Source organism: Aspergillus novofumigatus (assembly GCF_002847465.1).
Source record: "Aspergillus novofumigatus IBT 16806 chromosome Unknown P174scaffold_6, whole genome shotgun sequence".
In the NCBI taxonomy this organism is placed as follows: domain Eukaryota; kingdom Fungi; phylum Ascomycota; class Eurotiomycetes; order Eurotiales; family Aspergillaceae; genus Aspergillus; species Aspergillus novofumigatus.
In genome coordinates this window covers 742,151-760,081 of record NW_020194279.1, presented here as the reverse complement: position 1 = coordinate 760,081, position 17,931 = coordinate 742,151, and the positions used below count along the sequence as shown (strand labels likewise).

Here is a 17,931-nt window from a genome sequence, read left to right as displayed (position 1 = left end):
TGATGGACTGACGGAACCTATCGCCTTCAAGTTGTCCAAAAGGGGCAAGGACTGCACGAGGTAAAGCGTATCTTCGCCTCATATCACATAGAACATGGAAACATGGGAGGACTAGACGCAACAGAGCTCACCAGTGAGCTGCCGGATACTCCAGATTCAAAGCCGCAATCCCATATGCAAATTTCAAAACTCAGCCCAGAGACTCAAGCACCTTTTCTTTCGCTTTCCACCAGTTTATAGTCGCCGTTACGAAGACCCTGCAGGGCTTTATATCCCTCTTCGGTCAACTCTGGTCTTCCCAACGGTGTAACACTCCCTGTGAAAAACCGCGGCTGCCACGATTCGTTCTTCTGTTGCCGCTCTGCTGCCTTTTCTCGCTGTCGCTCTTCGATTTCTTGCTTGAGTCTTGTTGCCTCGCTGTATCTTTTTTCCTTGATGGCTTTGGTGACCCCCGCCCAGAATTTGAGAGACTCGTTTGACAATTGGTCCTCTTCGGGAGGTAATGTCTTTGGCACTGGGAAGAGAGACGTTACATCAATCAAGAGACGCGGCTCAGCTGTTCCAGCCATTGTGTAATATATCCGTCCATGCCATGACCCGCTGATCTTGGCAAGAACATCGCCTTCGGGCACATCTTTGATTCTAGTGATGGTATCTTGGTTCGGGTCGTACCGGAAAATCAACCCTTCCACCTTGTTCTGGGCTCGACCAATCCAGCCTTCCTCCAGATACTGTAAAATGACCTTGATGCGTGTTTTGGAGCAAGTGATAAAACACGCATCTGAGACCGAAATGGCCAGCGCACCTCGCAATAGCCCACCAAGATGAGCACTTGGATGGGTCAACTGGTATTCCTCATTATCTCTCTTCTCAATATTGACGAAGATTCCCAGGTTGTGTTGACCAGGAGCGACGCGGATGCTCGTGCCCGTAAATTTGGCACTGAGCTGATCGAATCCACGAGCGGAGACCCCTTTTTCCGGGCAGTCTATAAAGAAGGCAGACACTGGTGGATGATGTGATGTCTGTTCAGTCAGGTAGCATATCTTGACGGTTTCTCCGTGGTCACTGTCACCCGTGAGGGTCCCGTTTTGCACGCCTGTTGTCGGCGGCGAAGATATGTCGGGGCATTGTCGCGAACCTCCCAACTACACTATAAAAGCCGGATTAGTCGTTACTATCCTGGCACGCCGCGGCGGTCTGCCGTTGTGCATCGACACTTACCCGAAAGAACTCGCCCAGTGTCGAATTGTAGGGTTTGCAAGGTTTGCCTTTGATATATTTCTGTCACGGGCTTAGTGCATATTTCTGGCAAGACATCCAAGGTGACGTTGAAGCCATACCAGATCCTTGGTAAACCAGAACCTTAGCACTTCCAGCATTCGACCAACGGGATCATCCGACTTTCCTATACTGTGATCTTGCCTGTCAGATACCGAGCCTTTGCGGAGTATGAAAAAGAATATCTTACTAACCTCGCGAAAGTTTCCGGTCTGTCAAGGTAGTTCCAATATTCTAGAGATTATTCAGCTGCGTCAGATGTCTCGCCGCATAACAATGCAGCCCGGGTCGACTTACCCAAATTCGGTCTGGGCTCCAGAAGATGTGCGGGTAAGGAGAAACGAACAGATGCGATGTCTGCCACGCCAACGAATCTAACAGGTACAGAAATCGTATTAGTTCTGAGAAGCACCATAATAGAGCTCAAGGCAGTACGTACTTGCGGAGAATGGAAAGGAAGGTTTTCAACTTGGACGAGTCATCATTTGCCTTGTCGGGTGTCGCTGCAGCTGCAACAGAAGACATCTTGGGCAAAATCGCTTATAGAATATACAATGTCAAGTCCTCTTTCGGACGAGCAGCGGAGGCAAAGGCAAGATCCCCGAGCGGCTATGTCCAGCGTTTAGTCAATCCAGACACAGCAGAATGTCTATCCCGGACGAAATAGTAGTAGAAAAGTCGATAGGGGGAACTCAAAAGACAGTTGAATAGAACGGCAAGTAGGGGAATAACGATGAATACGATATAAAAAATTAAGACGTCGCGTAGAACTCGAGGCGGTGACTTTTCGCCTGCCCCAACGGTCGAAGAATAAAGATACCTTAAGAGTTCCAGTTAGCAGATACGTCACCGACAATTCGTTATCGGACAACATAGACTAACCTAATATAATAGATAATGACTAGACTAGTTAAACCGTGGCGTTTGACGAGGGTGGAGGAGGAGACTTGGCTTTGACGAGTTCTGACCTATGATTTCTGGCTCTATTATGGGTCCTTGGCCACACTCAACGGGTTGCAACCATAGGAGAGAAAGAGAAGGACGAATGAAGAAAGACAGGGACTTCTCTTTTTTCCTTTTCCCTCTGATGGTGAAAGCATTATCTATCTAGATCGTCTCATCTCCCATGTCAGCCGGACCATTCGGCCCAGTCCATCCTTGTCTCATCTCTTGGGGATAAGAAAGTAAGTATGCAAGGCTGTCATCCAATCGGCTCACCACGAGGGGTCAGAGAGCTTTCCTGGGCTTTCTACGGAGGAATGAAGGAGCCGTATGAGCAGAGTAACAAAGTTGATTGGTGGCAAGCGGTCCAATCCCGTCAATTGCCCTTTGGCTGGATTTAAGGTACAAAGCTACCTGAACCTTAAGAATCAGGATAGATACTAGGTACCATCTACATGGGCGACAGGAAGCGTTTGCAGCATATGCCCCCGGCAGGTGTATCGCATGCATGGCAATTGCCATGGCATTATTATTATTGTTGTTGGCAGCGAATGCCACTTATTCAGCATAGTCTATCGAGTCAATCCTTGAAGTTTCTTCTTCGAGCTGAAGAATTCTACGAGCGATGCCAGAAATTGATTTCTCCGAATCTTAGGAGCATCCCTCACCTCAACAGCTTGATCAAGTCAAGCTCTCTATGACTTTTTTGCGCGCCAAGAACCGAATCCACGCTCTCACTGCTGGACCATAGTCGAACCGCCGTCCGGTTGCATAGTCATCGTCCGCCCGGTGGGATTGCTGTTCGTCCAAAATAGATGCTCGAAGCTCCCGCTGCTCGTTGCTGAGCCAGTATTGATGCTGCCTCAGTTCCTCCGCTGAGGCTTTCGCATATTGTACTTCACGCTCTGGCGGGATAATCACACCGTCGATGCGATGCCTCGTTAAGTTAAAGGAGCTATCGGGTCCCAGTATTGTGTTTTCGAGCAGAGACACGGAACTTTCGGGCCCGGGACAGGTTTCCTCGGCCCCCTCGCGGGAAGCCAACCAGCGGTTGACTGCTTCCAAGCATTTGACATTGACTGCCAGCTTATCTTCGAGCTCAACAAGCGGATCCTTAGCCACGCTGAGAATGGAGAACTCAATCTGATCCTCTTCGTACTCCGCCATCCTGGTGAGGATGTTGGGCCGTACTAGGGTCAACCAGTCATCGTCGGGCGCATATTCCCCTGGATTATCATCAAACTCATGTCTACCGTTTGTGCAGATTGAAGGACACTCACCGAGAGCTTGGGGCTGACGCTCCAAGCCGTCAAACTTCCAGACTTTGCCCATCGCCGGGACAAACGCGATAAAATGGAATCCAGCGTCAGCCTCAAACTCATCATGTCTGTTATTGCCCGATCGAGAACGTTTGGATGTCGCCTCCACCTTCAGCTGTAGATCTGAATTCAGTATGTCCATTCTTCTGCGTTTCAGATGTGAGTTGAAGCGACGATAACACGGTGACACGACGGATCGGGAAGAGGAACCAAGGGAGGAGTGGGAGTGTAACAAACGACGTACCTTGCAAACGAGTTGTGTATCCTTTTGACAAATTCAAAGTTGTTGATGGCATCACCCCTCAACGCTGGTGTGAACGGCATCGTAAATTCTCTGAAATGTCGTAGATTTTCCCCAAGGTCGATTCCTTCGATATTGTTTACAATGTTCAGGAGTGCCACGCTTGCGCAGGCATTACTAGCTGTCTTTGCAAGATAAGTCAAGGGAAATGAGCATGAGACATATATAAGGAGACAGACCTGGTTTGCAAACCAAAGCCCTTCTGGACAGCTCGCTTCCTGCTTATCAGGATCATCTTCTCGCCAGCGAAACAGAAAGATTAGACCATATACTGGTTTACTACTCGCAGGTAAGCCTCTTCAGGATTAAACAGGCTGAAAGAATGTCGGAGACAATGGCACCGGAAGAATCATACTTTAGGAATGCCATCAATTCATCGTCCAGTGAGACAACTTCTTGAACCTTGACCCCTTGGACTCCGAACTCGCGCAACATCACGTTGAAAATAGCCTAGGGAGTATGAGCACCGCCCCGTGGTCAAAGTAGCGCGCATACCGATAGCATGAATCTGCGATCATACTTACCGGCTCCGACTCAAGCTCACAGAAGCCGTTCCATTTCTGCCTTTCCAACACATTGGCAGGATTGCATGGCGCTGCAGTAAATGGGTTTGCCATCGTATGATTCGACGACACAGATGCTGGGCTCGAACTGGCATTCACTCTTCTGCGTTTGTTGCGCTGGCTCATGTTGGCCAATGATTTCCTTCGTAGAGCCTGGTTGGCAGAAGCTACCTTCCTTCTCTTCGGGAAGATGTCCTCTAGAGACAAGGTCCGATCACGAATGATCAGCAAATTCCAGAATGACACAACGCTCATTCAGAAGTCAGGAGCCTGTATGAGCATGTTATCAGGAAGAAATCAATAGATAAAGTCTGCTCGCTGGCTTCCTTTCAATATCCACTTTTCAGTAGGGACAGGATGGAGATCAAAGAGAAACAAAAGAGTCCAAGCCTCTAAGGGGAAAAAAAGAATACCAACGTCTTTTGATCTTTTCGTTTGCAGGGAACTCATCGAAATGACTCAGATAGGCAATAAGATTATGGAGTAGATACCAGTCTGATGAAATAATAATGGATGGATATAGAGGATACCTTATTGAATTTGGGGAGCTCGTTCAACATTGCTGCTTTCTGATTGGACAAAGCTCCTTTCGTTCTTCTTCCTCGACGCGACTTCTCGCGTTATGGTACCTATCTATGGAGTATAGGGTGTAATATCTGGTGTATGGTAGTATTAACGATATCTTGAGAATAAATACGAGGAGATACTTGTGAATCGATGATGATATGTAAGGACCTGATCGGATTATCCGCACCCGTTGAATATTTCATTTGAAAAGTTAGTCCTCGAAGAAAGGTACGTTATGTATGACAAGTATGTAAGTTTCCTGGTAATGGAGGCATTCTAAGGTACTTATTCCCGATCCTACAAACCCAATTCATCCGACAAACGTAAGAAGATTTAAGATGATCAAGAGGGAAATAGAACTACAAAGAAGATAAAATATGAGGAGGAAAAAATGAAAGATCCTCTTATGTCAAGTCAAAATGAAGGGGTAGGTAGAAAGAAGATCATACTCGGTAAAAAGTTCTCTCTCTATCTAGCTGGAGGAGGAGGAAGTATGCTAAGAGCTGTGTGATCCGCGCTTGTCGACCCGCTAACCGCAAAGCTCTTCTTTTCCCCGTTCTCTGCTAGCTTCCAGTCAACAACCACAATAACAAAAGTTATTACTACATACACTGCTCTCAGAGGTTGCCGCTACTGCTGTTACTGCTGATTTTAGGGATATTCATCGATCCCAATTTGCCGCGATCCTCTCAAGTGACAGTGCTACCTATCACCTAAGTTTCAGCTGGCGAGTTACGACAGTCGCGTATGGCTTTCTCTTTTTTCGAATTATTGGGTTATTCTTTTGATTGTTGACGTCTTCGATAGACTGGCCCTTCGTATAGGCCCGCCTCACCTTGATCAACAGCGGGTTCATCTCGGCAACCAGCATGCCATGAACGGCACTCCTCGACTTCGGTCTGCCTTTCCTCAGACCCCTCAAACACTTCAAAGAACAAGAGAGTATAACATTACACCGACGAGGCCTAAGCCGCGGGATGTCGGGCTGCGGAGATCCCCAGTGAAAGTACCGCAGACCAAAGCGGACGCGCCTCTCGTTCCGACCGGCGTGATAGATGCCCCGTCGCAGAGGCTCTACGTGGTAGCTTTCTACATTGCGCTCAATGCATGGCGGGTCTATGAGTCTTGGACAGCTTCAGACGAGCTGGACTCAACCTGGCTGTTTCTAAAATGGGCTTCCATTGACGGTGTATTTCTCTTCGGCCTGCAGGCCTTGCGCATACCTTGGCTCGAGTGGGCGTTTCCAACAACGCTGGCGATCTTCTTGCTCCATGTTGTCGGTAACATGTTTCTCATGTTTCGAATTCCCGTGCGTATCCCAACCTGCCGTGCGATGTCGGGTTGCTTACACCAAGCAGGTTCCAATGAGTGCGTGGATCTCCGGAATCATCAAAGTGGCATACGATCGGGAATTATCCATTTCCGAACGTAGTGTCAAACCAGGAGATATTATTCATAATGCCTCTCTCATTCTTGGAAAACAGATCGTTCACATTCTGCCAGAGGGGTAGGTTCTCCTTATCAAGGATGCCCGATCTCGCCTACTGACGTTCTTTAGTTCCGCCGTTCTGAACCCGGATCAGATCCCCTTCTGTCTAGATTCTCAAAAAAGCACCGTCAATCTACCGATACGTGTCAATCAAACCGACCCGGTTCTCATAGACCTATTACGCCTGGATCTCAGCACCGGTGAAAACGAAACGATTACAATCTCATCGAAGCAGCTGAAGCAGATGAAACGTCAGGCGGGGAAAAAACTTTCGAGCTCAGACGCACCCGCACACCGTGATATACTCTACCCCATCCGGCGCACTGGTATCTATCGTTTACAAAGAGTCGTGGACGAGTCAAACCTTGAGGTCCGCATGCGCTCATCTGACGCGCTTGTCGTTTCTTGTCCGCGCGCACTAATCAAGAACTCTCATACTCACAAATGTAAGGGAGAATTGTCTAATCTGGTGTTGGAGGTTGAGGGTACACCGCCGTTGAAGATCAAATACAGTAGACAAGTGAATAGGCTTGATCGCGGATTTTCCTTCCAGAACATTCAGCCTGATCACCTACGGTCACCATTGCTTGGGCGGAGAAGCTCAGGCATTTTGTTCGATGCAAAACAGCCGGAGATCACATGGGCCCAGAGTCAGACCATTGAAGTACCACTGAACGAATCTCTGAACGTGGGAGGAGAATGGTTCTACACCATTGAAGAAGTCCATGACGGTTGTGGGAATGTCGCAAATTATTCGACGCTTCTGGACGAAGTTGATCGATCCTCGCCAAAGTCGCTGTCGCATTGGCACCAGTTCTCCGTGCACGAAAGACCCCGTTTATCATTGTCTGGGTGCGACGATCAGCACTTCATAGAGGTCGCGAAAGGAGAACATGTGAATCTTCCCCTAAAGTTTCACCCGGTTGGGCAGGGATATGACCACGATGGACCCTTCTCCTTGGGTTACTCATTTAGGGGCAACGAGCTAGATGAGAGGGATGCGTCCGACAAGGTTCGCCAGCTTTCGCTCAAAGACCTTGACCAGACGCCTCAGATAAAGGAATCAGGCTGGTATATGTTGAACTCTATTTCGAGCCAATTTTGTTCTGGAGAAATATTGGAGCCTTCATCTTGCTATCTTCACAACCCCCCGGAGCCTGAATTGGCCCTGAAATACGAGAAGATATTCGACAAGTGTGCCAACAACTCCGTGGGTCTACTCCTTGATCTCGATCTCACTGGCTCGCCGCCATTCCGCCTGCGGTACAGCATTGAGCACTCGAAAGGTGTTGAAACCAAGTCACTGACTGTCGATGGGCTGCGCACTCAACTCGATTTCACTCCATCTGAAGCCGGATTTTATCGATACCGCTTCTTAGATATTGCGGATACAGTCTATGCGCCTCGCTCTTTGAAAGATCAAGTGCCCGTCTTGGAACAGGACGTGAAACCACCAGCCTCTGCTCATTTCCTTGGCTCCAGGGAGGTGCGCAGAGCCTGTTTCGGTGAACCCGTTTCCGTAGACGTTTCCTTCCTTGGGGAATCGCCCTGGACTCTGCATTACGAACTGGTCCACAATGGCAAAAAATCCAAGCACGTCTTAGAATCGCATGCCGAGATTGCCACTATTGTGACTGAAAGACTCGTTAGTGGTGGTGAATATAATCTGGTACTGACGAGCGTTAAAGATCGTTCGAACTGCAAACGGACTTTGAAAGACAGCATCAGGATTGATGCTCGTTCGAAGCCGCCTCACGTATCGTTTGGGCAAATCGATAAGAAGCGAACTGTGTCAGCCCTGCAAGGTGCAAAGGTTGATATTCCGCTGAGACTGAATGGTGAACGACCATGGACGGTCAACTACAGGAATCTAGACGTTGACTCCCCTGCTATTGAGAAGACGTTCTGGCAGGAAAACAGTGTCTTGTCAGTGACGCAGGAAGGGCACTATAATCTCATTGGCGTGACAGACAGCTCTTGTCCTGGGTCTGTTGACCAAGCAGCCAGGGATTTCGAAGTTTCTTGGATACCTCGGCCCCATATTGCTGCTGTAGACGGCTCCCCTTTGGTAATGGGAAGCCCCATCGAGAAGCGCGACGTTTGTCAAGGTGATGACGATAGTGTGGAACTTCGCCTGACAGGAAATCCGCCATATACCATTCAGTGCGAACAACAACGCAAAATGACCCGTGGCACGTCCTCTATTCGAACAAGAAGCTTTAAGACGGCCCTCCATGTGACATCCATGGAAATGGACACGTCTGAAGCCGGGTTATACACGTACAAATTCAAGGAAGTCGGGGACAGCCTTTACGACTATGACCCAAGAAGTGAGCCTGTGATTGTGATGCAAAGAGTGAACCCATTGCCCTCTGCACGGTTTGATTCTCCTGGCCATATTTACGGGTTTTGTAAAGAGGACGTCAGTGGTGAAGAATCCATTCCTGTTACTTTGGATGGCGTTGCGCCGTTCTCCCTGGAAATCAATATCAAGCACCATTCGAACGCCAAACCCGAAGTCGTGTCAATTCCCAACATCGGCTCCAATCGATACCATCTACCTATTCCGCGTCGTTATTTGAATCTGGGCCAGCACGTCGTGAGCATTCACAAGGTTCGAGATGCGCGAGGATGTCAGCGAACGTTCGAGAACGATGCCTCAACAGTCAGAGTCGCCGTATCCGATGTGCCGACAATCATTCCGCTCGAATCCAAGATTGACTACTGCGTTGGGGAGCGCCTGTCTTTCTCCCTGTCTGGCCATGCCCCGTTCGACGTGTTTTACACGTTTGATGGGGTTTCGAGGAAGGCCACCTCCCGTACAACTAATTTCCGACGCATCGCGGAAAGACCGGGTATATTCACCATTACCGCAGTAAGCGACGGTGCCAGTGGAAAATGCAAGGCACACAAGAACATAACAAAAACCATTCATGAGATGCCGAGCGTTAGAATCAGCAGAGGTCAAACCTCTGTTGTTGATATCCATGAGGGCGGAGAAGCCGAACTCCAGTTCGAGTTCTGGGGCACACCACCCTTCGAATTCACGTAAGTCTTCTTCTTTCCTTTCACTGTTGCCCGTCTACCCTGAAGCAGAGAGGATTTTGATGCTCATCGTCATTTCATAGTTACATTCGAAGTTCTATCCCCCGAAAAGGAAAGAAGCCAGAAGTCCTGGACATCAAACACGATATCTCTTACGAGCATAAGAAAACGATCAAGACCTCTGACGAAGGAACCTACGAGGTCGTCGCCATCAAGGACAAGTTTTGTTCTTTCTCCTCGCAGGCGCAAGTAGAAAAGCCGCAGAAGGTATTGGCCGGATCATGATTTGGGGAAAGGGAATGATTTTCACTTATGTAGGCCAGCTGGAGCCGTTCCTGTATCCCATTTTGTCCGTGTGCTATTCCATGTTTTCCCTTTCTCTTGTTTTCTTTTTTTTTTATTTTCCAAGCATCGCATTGCAACGGCGCTGAATTGGGTACCACTATAGTACATATCGGAAAACAGGTCTCCTAAGCACTATTTTCCGTATCTTCTTTGTGCACATCTATCCCTTCAATCAAATGTGCCCCCAACCTCGCAATCTCGTTCAAGATAGCCGTTTGGTTGATGGAAACATCTTCACTGCCCTTCACCTCCGGTTTCACCAGGGCAACAGGTATTGTGGAGTATGTCATTTTCAGGCTCCAATTCTTGGGCTTGACCGTATGTGGGTTCCAGAGGCCTGCAATCACGTCGCACTGCTCATCGCCATGAAAGAACAGAATGTTTGGACTAAAGCACGCCTGCAACTCGCGAACGAATGTTCTGACCACTGTGAGCTTATCGGCTCGCTCTGGAATGACCTGTTGTTGCAGATTCTTGAATCTGGATGATGATGATGAAGGTGCTAGGACTTCCGTGAGCGCTTTCGACCGTAAACTCAACACAAAATCGTAAGGTGCTAAAGATGTATGAAAGAGGTCGGAAACGTCGAGAGCATATCCTTTTTCTCGCATCAATCTCACAGCCGCCTTTGCCAAAGAGGACATGCGAGCTGCCACAACCTTCGAAGGCATCTCATACTGTGTCCAGGAGATTCCGTCGGTATCAATATCCGAAGCCACAAACAGAGCGACATTATTCATCGCCGGATCGATCTTTCGCCAAGCGGCAAAGCGTGTGCGGATCACTTCAACTGCATTTTGATCTAACTGCCCGCCCAGGTCAACCATTAACGGCTCTTGCTGCCAATCCCACCGTGAGAGCAGATGGAGGGTTCTCAGGAAGCCAGCCATGACACTGGACGGCGTATCCCATGGATACGACTGCGTGAACACCCGAACTGCGAACAACTCCACCAATTCGTCGCATACATGACCTTTGAAGAGATGACAATTGAACCAGTGCTTGAGTAAGCGGACGGTAGGCGACAGTAATAGATGACGTGTACACAGGGTACGGATTGCTTGAGTGAGACGAGGTGATTGGAGAAAAGTCCGCTTGTACATCGCCAGAGCGTACGCCACATCCTGCTTTGCTTGAGCGCTCTCTCCTTTCTGCTTCAGCAATCGTTCTAATAGGGTTTGCTCTCGATCATGATGAATGCGCAAGCGGAATATGACACCGGATGCATGAAAAATGTCAAGATATGCGTTGTTGAGAATTCGGCTGGTGCCGTTTTCTAAACCCACCCTACAAGAAGTAGCGACACCAGATGATCCTAAGCAATCGCCTATTTTGACCAGAAAGGCCACTTTCGTCATTTGAATTGCCGCAAGATCGTCCGGCCAACGCGCCGAGCTCTCGAACTGGAGCACCACATCGACACGTTCGCCCGGTATGCTAGGAGCATGTTGAACCCGGAGGGCAGTGTATCGCAAAAGCGGGCTAGCAGGTGCTAGGTGTCTCACTGTCAATGGAACACCTTCCATGTCTTGAATAGACTTTTCCAATGAGCTGAAGGCATCCGCGATCAGCTGGAAGGACGGGCTAGTATATGAGACTATACCACTTCCGTAGCTGCTAAGTTTCTCCTCGAATTCATCACCAACATAATGAATGTCTTCGTCAACGAAATTGAAATGGCGCCGCAGAATATAAGACAATATCTGAAAGACTATCGATTTCGAGGATGGATGATCGGACCACACAAGACTCTCCAGAATACTGCCATCCTTGAAGCGCCGGAGTTCAGCTTTATCTCCCCAAAACGACCGGAAAGATGCTGCTTCTTCCTTTTGCTCCGCGGAAGGGCCATGGTCGACAACGCGCGAAACGTTCTCTGGATTCATAAGCAGTCCAACTGATATTCTTTCCTTTAGCTTCTTCGAGGATGGTTTCGCTAGGACAGACCACGGTTCGATGGAGCGGCTGGACATATGAATAAGTTTGACTCGATCTCCAAGAGCTTTCAAAAGGACACCGTAGATAGCCTGCTGATTGCGAATAGCTTGAAGAATGTTTCCGTTGTCAAGAGAGGGGAGTGCAATGATCCGATCGAATCTCAACATGGGTTCATTGACCTTCACAATGAAGATTTTTTCAAAATTGTTATCACGGAACTCGTTCAACATTTTGAGAGTTATGCCCGCTTCGTGACGAAGGAAAGTATAAGACCAAGGCGTCATCTTATAGAGTATATTGATTCCACGTTTCCCGTCGTATACAACAGGCCCGTCCCCTGGAAATGGAACTCCATCGACAGTGGAAAATAGTAATGGCTTGGTAAGGTCACGCCCTGCGAGAAATTGTATAGTCGCTTTAAACAGCTGATAGCAACTATACGACTTGAGAAGGATTGGTTTCCCATTAGCACCACCACCCTCCAACAAGAGAGACATGAGTAACGCCCACTCAAAGCCCCGAAGCCGCCCAAGTGAAACGATGAGGCAAAACCCCGTTGCTGGAGCCAGATTCGGCCTAGAAGACAAGCGTCTCGGTAAGAGTCGCATTGCCGAATGGTCGAATGTACGTGTTTGTGATAAGACGCGACAGTGGCCTCTGAGCGGAGAGCCGAATTATAAAAGGGTGTAGGCTCACTATTGCCAGTGTTTTCGCTTGAGACGTAACGCACGTTAATCTTCGTTGGCAGCGTTCGCGAGATGGGAAACAAATCATCTTCGATGGCCGTGATGACGCGGATTTGGGACCTTGCGAGTGCTAAATCGCTGGTAGCACTGCTCGGCTCCAAGACGAGGACTGGACGAAGACTATCGCCTTCCTGTGTAGCAAATTTGACATCCAGGCCTAGGTGTTGCGCTTCCCGAAGGCCGGCAGCAAGGCATGCAATGTAGTACGCTCGTTTGTGGAAGAAGCGGTAATTGACATAATCTTTCTCCTGGAAAAGAGAACGTGGCATTGTCACCGCTAGATCGATTGTGTACTTCTCGGTCTGCTTGATACCGGTTTTCGAGGCAAAACTCCCTACCACATTGATGTTCGATGGCGGAGCATAAGATACGGAGTATTTTGTCTCCCTCGAGGGTCGAGGGTCTGGGAACGGGACGACAATGCCATGTGTGGTGCGCAATTCCCTCTCCGCCTCACAAGCTAACATCGGAGGTCTCTCGTGTAGTCGTTCAATGGCCTCCTTTACTCTGTGTAAAGTGTCCTGAACTCTTGAGACCTGTTTGTCGTAATTGGGCTTCGACGACGACAGCAGTTCATCCAGTTGCAGCTTGAAGAAGCTAGACTTGTAGAGTCCACTGGCTAGTGCAAGTTCTCCGGAGCGGTCAACCTGCACCTTTCTGTGTGAATGGATACTCTTCGACAGTTCAGCATCCCGGCCGTTTGAGCTGAACTTCTGAGTAGATCCATTTTCTGGGGGCGAGCTTAGTTTCCTTCTCTTCGCAGTGTGGGCTGACATGTTATGCAAAGCAAGACGACTGCGACAAATTAAAAGAATGAGAAAGGAAAACGAGAATTTTGAAGCGAAAATACACTTAAAAAGTCATATCAGCCTAATGCAGCAGGGTGTGAAGAAATTATTATGACTTCAGAAGTGCTAACACTTCTTTCCACTGCAGTAAATTTCTAAGATAAATTTTCTGAAGCCATTTCCTTACTTTTGTTTAGATAAGCACCATATCTTCAATATTCCACGTGATAAGACAGCTTGTGGCCAACCAAATCAACTTCAACCTGTTAGCGCTCCACACTTGAGCCCCCGACGTGATGGCGCCGAGATCGGTCTCGGCACATAGTAAGGTAACTAATTACTCAGTCAAGTTACCACTCATTTTTTTTGACACAATCATCTCTCTACCCTCGCTCATTTCGAGCTTTGAATGATCTGTTGAAATATCTTCTTCCGATCAATCTGAGTCAAGTCCACACTCACTACCGCTCACGCCTTCTGACTGATACTATCCGTGCTATCATGCTCCAAGATGTCGGAGGTCCTGTTCCCCCAAACACTGACCATGTATGTGCACACCCCAAGTTGCTTCTCTAAGCCCTGCCAAACAACTCTGTTATGGACCGATCATGGGATGATGTACGGAGTTGATTCCGACAAAAATTTATGTTTGAATATTATTGTCTTTCCCTGGCGATTACGAACCTTCAAATCGACAGGCGCATTCGTTCTTGGAGAAGCTGACCCAACGTCAAGGCAGTCAGTGTATCACTTCCTACGTGGAGTGCCAATGTAGCCTACGAAGAAGGAGAACCGTGGATTGTGAGAAAGATGAAATGTGGCTATCCTCGCTTCTTCGTTCATCCCGTCATTCAAGAGCTTGCGAGGGAAGTTGTAAAACTCCATGGAAATACCGAAACCGAAGCGGCCTCGTTGTTTCCGTCACCCAAGACTGCAAGCGTATGCCGGTCGTTCATTCTTTCAAGGATTCCCTCCCAAGAATCGCCAAGAATCCGTATTATCAACTTCGTTCCTGCCCCTCACACAGAGTCCCGGGAACAGACGATAAGGTCGCCCCTATCGTGTGTGATCTACCCAACAGAATATGCTTATATGGCCAAGCAAGTATGGCAACACAGTGGAAATGGAATATCAAGCCGTCGGGGCGAATTTTGTCTAAGCGCGCTGCGAGATGGATTCCTTGTGGAGGATAAGGAACCTGCACAAGTTGAGCAATCGTCACAGAAATTTTCTAAGGGTCCACGGCGATATCAGGGAAGAGGATCAGCGAATGGTATAGTTCGTGGTGGTTCAGTCCCTGCCTCGGCCCCTGACTGGTCGACGGAGAATACTGAAACTCAGGACAGCCGTGAATACGTCCAATTTATCGAGGAGCGCTTCGGCAGGAACTTGAGCGTTTTACTGGCTGATCAAGCGAAGCAAGCTGTTCGCAGACGAATCGCGGGCGTTCTCACTGCTAACGTCGATTTAAGTGACGCTCTTGATGAAGCATCAGGAGAGGGTAGAGTAGCAGGGTTGACCGATTCCGATGTTTTTCTCTTCCCGAGTGGTATGAGTTCAATCTTCAATACGCACCAGATCCTTCTGGCCGCTAGAGGTCCTTTGAAAAGCATATGCTTTGGATTCCCCTACATAGATACCCTGAAGACGCTTGAGAAATGGGGTCCTGGCTGCCTGTTCTATGGACATGGTTCCTCTGAAGACCTAGACGATCTGGAATCCCGACTGCAAGGAGGCGAGAGATTTCTTGCGCTTTTCACCGAATTTCCGGGAAACCCATTACTCAAATCTCCTGATTTGAAGAGAATATATGCACTTGCACAGAAATATGACTTTGCAGTGGTGGTAGATGAGACGGTGGGCAACTTCTTGAACATCAATGTGCTCCCTTATGCAGACATTGTCGTCAGCAGTCTGACAAAGGTCTTCAGTGGAGATAGCAATGTTATGGGAGGAAGTGCTGTCATCAATCCACATGGGCGCTGTTATCAGGAACTGCGAACCACTTTCAGCCGTGAATACGAGGATAATCTCTGGGCAGAAGACGCTGTTTTTTTGGAGAGAAATAGCCGTGATTTCGTGTCTCGAATTGAAAAGATAAACAATACCACCGAAGACATAACAGCCTTGCTAAAGGAGTCCCCAGTCGGTGAGCAATCCAACACCGTGAGGCGAATTCTTTATTCAATTCTGACTCTTTGTTAGTGAAAGATGTTTACTACCCTAAGTACAACACTTCGAGGGTTTTCTACGAGGACTTCCGTACCCCAATGGTGGGTATGGTGGTCTGTTCTCCATCACCTTCCACTCTGACGCTGAAGCCATCGCATTTTTCGATCATCTCGAAGTTCTCAAAGGCCCTAGCCTTGGAACAAATTTCACGCTCAGGTGAGTGTTCATATACGCCTCCACTGCTCGTTCTTCTGGCAAGCTTTGGCTTACACATTTGAAACAGTTCGCCATATACGCTACTCGCACATTACAATGAGCTCGACTGGGTAAGTATTGCGTTGTTCGCCCCAATTCTCCTTCTGTGGCTCGATGTTTCGCTCCCTTCCCCTGGATTTAGCCCCCGCTCACTGCCCATTGCAGGCTGCTTCGTTTGGTGTTGAGTCGAACTTGGTGAGAATAAGCGTGGGTTTGGAGGATGTATCGAGTCTCCGCGACCAAGTCCAGCGAGCCCTCGCGGCAGCAGCTGAAGCGAAGGATTAAATCAGGATTGATTTTCTTCGATTTTGAGGCTCGGATACCTTGGTACTGGGGCTACCGTCTCGCTCGGAAATGCCTACGAAACGGGGCTCGTTCTCCACAGTTATTGCTGCCTATCCGCCAGCAGAAAAGTATTTAATCAAAATAAGTGGCGGTGTGCGGCGATTAGTTCAATGGCCGGAAAGTGGTTTGGCATTGCATAATGATTGATCGGCTTGTGTGCAACGGCATCCCTCGACGTTGAAACTTGTCGGGCCCCGTATATTTCTAACGGAAACGTGATCCATCCTAGTATCCATTCAACGTCATTAAATTCAGCAAAGAATGCAGGACGGAACGAGAAGCTACTCGCTATCACAGAGATCGATATGCTTTCCTTAGAACTATATACGTGAATGAATAAGTCAGATCCCCTGAGTATTTGCCGTTCCAAAAACAATCAAGGCACAAGGTACAAAAAAGGCCCACTGATATTTCAACTTATTGTTTGATCGTTAGCATCCTCACCATGGTTCTGATTTGAAGAATCAGTTGTCTTTGGCAATGATCAGGTCCTGGCTACCTGTTCGTCTCAACGCCTGTCGCATCGTCTCTATGCTAAACTCGCCGCCGACGTTAGGGGAGATTGGCCTTTGGACGGCCAACCGTGGACTACCCGCAGCAAAACTTTCCCTACTTGAAGAAAGGTCCGATGCCTTGATCGAATTCGGGGTGCTAGTGACCGGATATGGGTCCAATTCATGAAGAAGCCTTGGGGAACGTAATGGCGATGGAGAGCTGTTTCGCATTGAGGGTGACTGGTGAGAGGATTCACGACTAGACAAAAAATCGGTAGCTTCCGCGTGTTCAGCATTGACGACATCAGCGAATGACACGAAGCTCAACCTTCGTACATTGGTACTTTCCAGAGCCTTACATGGCGAATGAGGCTCTTCCAAATCCTCAGAACCATCTCTAACGTGCTCAAAACACGAAGATGGAAGCGAGGGATCTACAGCGAAAGCACCACAAACTCCCGCTGTAGCAGATTGGTGGATGTTATGTGTGACGATCTCAACTGTATCTGGACTGAGGCGATCGTCGGTTATTGCGACAGAGGATGCCTCCAGAACGGGAGGAATATGGTTTTCCATACTTATATGTGAAGGGATCGAGGGTGATGTATGCACTGGCAAAAGATCTTTTTGCACGTCGCGCTCAAAGATCGAGGACGGCGACAAGGATGGAATCCTTGAATCTGACTGATCTATGCAGTCTGGTGAAGCCGATCTGGAGAGATGTCCCGGTCTATATGATAGGCTAGGGTACTTGTCCGGCGACTTGGAGCGCTCATCAGCAGCGGACACATGTGTACCCGGAAGAGCGGCCAAAGCTATCTGGTCACCGTTCTCAACCTTGTGGTCTTCTCTTAAGTAGCGCTGGCGTTCCGATTCGATCCGGCTTTGGTCAGTGACATTTGATTGGAATTTGTCGATAGATGTGTCCTGGATATCTCCCCGTTGGCCTCGTGGAAAGGTCCTTATTGGCTCTTCATTCAAGTGACTGCTCCCTCGGCGATGGATCATCGAGTCTGGACAATCCTGCGTATCCATGGCAGGTGGGCAGATGTGTATTCTTTGCCGAAATGAGATAGCCGTAACTACTCCACTGCTAGAGGTTTGAACACCTTGTGGAGCGCTTTCTGTGCCAGTATAGGACTCCCCAGGAAGCTCCTGATCCTTTAGAGATACTCTAAGCTCCCTGATTCTTTTATGGTTTTGGCTCCAAGTTTGTCATATAAGGTGAAGTATTTGTGAACATTTAGCAATGAACGAAGGAGTTTCGGAGCTACTGGCTCCCATGCGGTAGTAGAGTCTGCACGACAGCTGACGTGTGCAGAAACGTAACCAGACTTAGTA

At 48.5% G+C, this 17,931-nt stretch overlaps 6 protein-coding genes across 6 annotated transcripts; 2 read left to right on the top strand and 4 right to left on the bottom strand.

Annotated features, from left to right (window-relative positions):
- Window positions 1-203: 203 nt before the first annotated feature.
- Window positions 204-1,806, bottom strand: P174DRAFT_462115 (putative oxysterol binding protein (Orp8); the record flags this gene model as incomplete). The annotated part of the gene is made up of 6 exons (XM_024830094.1): window positions 204-1,148; window positions 1,225-1,284; window positions 1,344-1,413; window positions 1,476-1,515; window positions 1,579-1,655; window positions 1,721-1,806. The coding sequence occupies 6 exons, from the start codon at window positions 1,804-1,806 to the stop codon at window positions 204-206; spliced, it is 1,278 nt and encodes a 425-aa protein (XP_024680170.1).
- A 948-nt stretch (window positions 1,807-2,754) lies between these two features.
- Window positions 2,755-4,910, bottom strand: P174DRAFT_452865 (ubiquitin C-terminal hydrolase 37). Its single transcript, XM_024829117.1, has 5 exons — window positions 4,368-4,910; window positions 4,199-4,293; window positions 4,023-4,122; window positions 3,787-3,968; window positions 2,755-3,688 (listed from the first exon to the last, which is right to left on the bottom strand). The coding sequence occupies exons 1-5, from the start codon at window positions 4,659-4,661 to the stop codon at window positions 2,905-2,907; spliced, it is 1,455 nt and encodes a 484-aa protein (XP_024680169.1). The 5' UTR covers window positions 4,662-4,910; the 3' UTR covers window positions 2,755-2,904.
- Window positions 4,911-5,847: 937 nt separating this feature from the next.
- Window positions 5,848-9,792, top strand: P174DRAFT_462113 (putative nuclear envelope pore membrane protein; the record flags this gene model as incomplete). The annotated part of the gene is made up of 4 exons (XM_024830093.1): window positions 5,848-6,282; window positions 6,332-6,480; window positions 6,532-9,510; window positions 9,591-9,792. 4 exons carry the CDS (start codon window positions 5,848-5,850, stop codon window positions 9,790-9,792), a joined length of 3,765 nt encoding a protein of 1,254 aa, XP_024680168.1.
- P174DRAFT_443534 (rRNA-processing protein UTP22) lies at window positions 9,636-13,463 on the bottom strand. Its single transcript, XM_024827859.1, has 2 exons — window positions 12,419-13,463; window positions 9,636-12,299 (listed from the first exon to the last, which is right to left on the bottom strand). The coding sequence occupies exons 1-2, from the start codon at window positions 13,310-13,312 to the stop codon at window positions 9,978-9,980; spliced, it is 3,216 nt and encodes a 1,071-aa protein (XP_024680167.1). The 5' UTR covers window positions 13,313-13,463; the 3' UTR covers window positions 9,636-9,977.
- Window positions 13,464-13,936: 473 nt separating this feature from the next.
- On the top strand, window positions 13,937-16,193 carry P174DRAFT_241491 (cystathionine gamma-synthase). Its single transcript, XM_024821436.1, has 3 exons — window positions 13,937-15,473; window positions 15,530-15,712; window positions 15,780-16,193. Exons 1-3 carry the CDS (start codon window positions 14,135-14,137, stop codon window positions 15,824-15,826), a joined length of 1,569 nt encoding a protein of 522 aa, XP_024680166.1. The 5' UTR covers window positions 13,937-14,134; the 3' UTR covers window positions 15,827-16,193.
- A 367-nt stretch (window positions 16,194-16,560) lies between these two features.
- Window positions 16,561-17,625, bottom strand: P174DRAFT_374255 (uncharacterized protein; the record flags this gene model as incomplete). Its single annotated transcript, XM_024822567.1, has 1 exon — window positions 16,561-17,625. The coding sequence occupies one exon, from the start codon at window positions 17,623-17,625 to the stop codon at window positions 16,561-16,563; it is 1,065 nt and encodes a 354-aa protein (XP_024680165.1).
- Between the last annotated feature and the right edge of the window lie 306 nt (window positions 17,626-17,931).

Excerpts from the sequence above, each read along its gene's own strand:
- P174DRAFT_452865 (XM_024829117.1), bottom strand. The coding sequence starts at position 4,661 with ATGAGCGTTGTGTCATTCTGGAATTTGCTGATCATTCGTGATCGGACC. Across the intron at positions 4,123-4,198 it reads GAATTGATGGCATTCCTAAA|TAAACCAGTATATGGTCTAA; the intron begins GTATGATTCTTC and ends ACCTGCGAGTAG. Across the intron at positions 3,689-3,786 it reads ATACACAACTCGTTTGCAAG|AAGAATGGACATACTGAATT; the intron begins GTACGTCGTTTG and ends TCTGAAACGCAG.
- P174DRAFT_443534 (XM_024827859.1), bottom strand. The coding sequence starts at position 13,312 with ATGTCAGCCCACACTGCGAAGAGAAGGAAACTAAGCTCGCCCCCAGAA. Across the intron at positions 12,300-12,418 it reads TCGCGTCTTATCACAAACAC|TGGGCGTTACTCATGTCTCT; the intron begins GTACATTCGACC and ends CGGGGCTTTGAG.
- P174DRAFT_241491 (XM_024821436.1), top strand. The coding sequence starts at position 14,135 with ATGAAATGTGGCTATCCTCGCTTCTTCGTTCATCCCGTCATTCAAGAG. Across the intron at positions 15,474-15,529 it reads GCTAAAGGAGTCCCCAGTCG|TGAAAGATGTTTACTACCCT; the intron begins GTGAGCAATCCA and ends ACTCTTTGTTAG. Across the intron at positions 15,713-15,779 it reads GGAACAAATTTCACGCTCAG|TTCGCCATATACGCTACTCG; the intron begins GTGAGTGTTCAT and ends CATTTGAAACAG.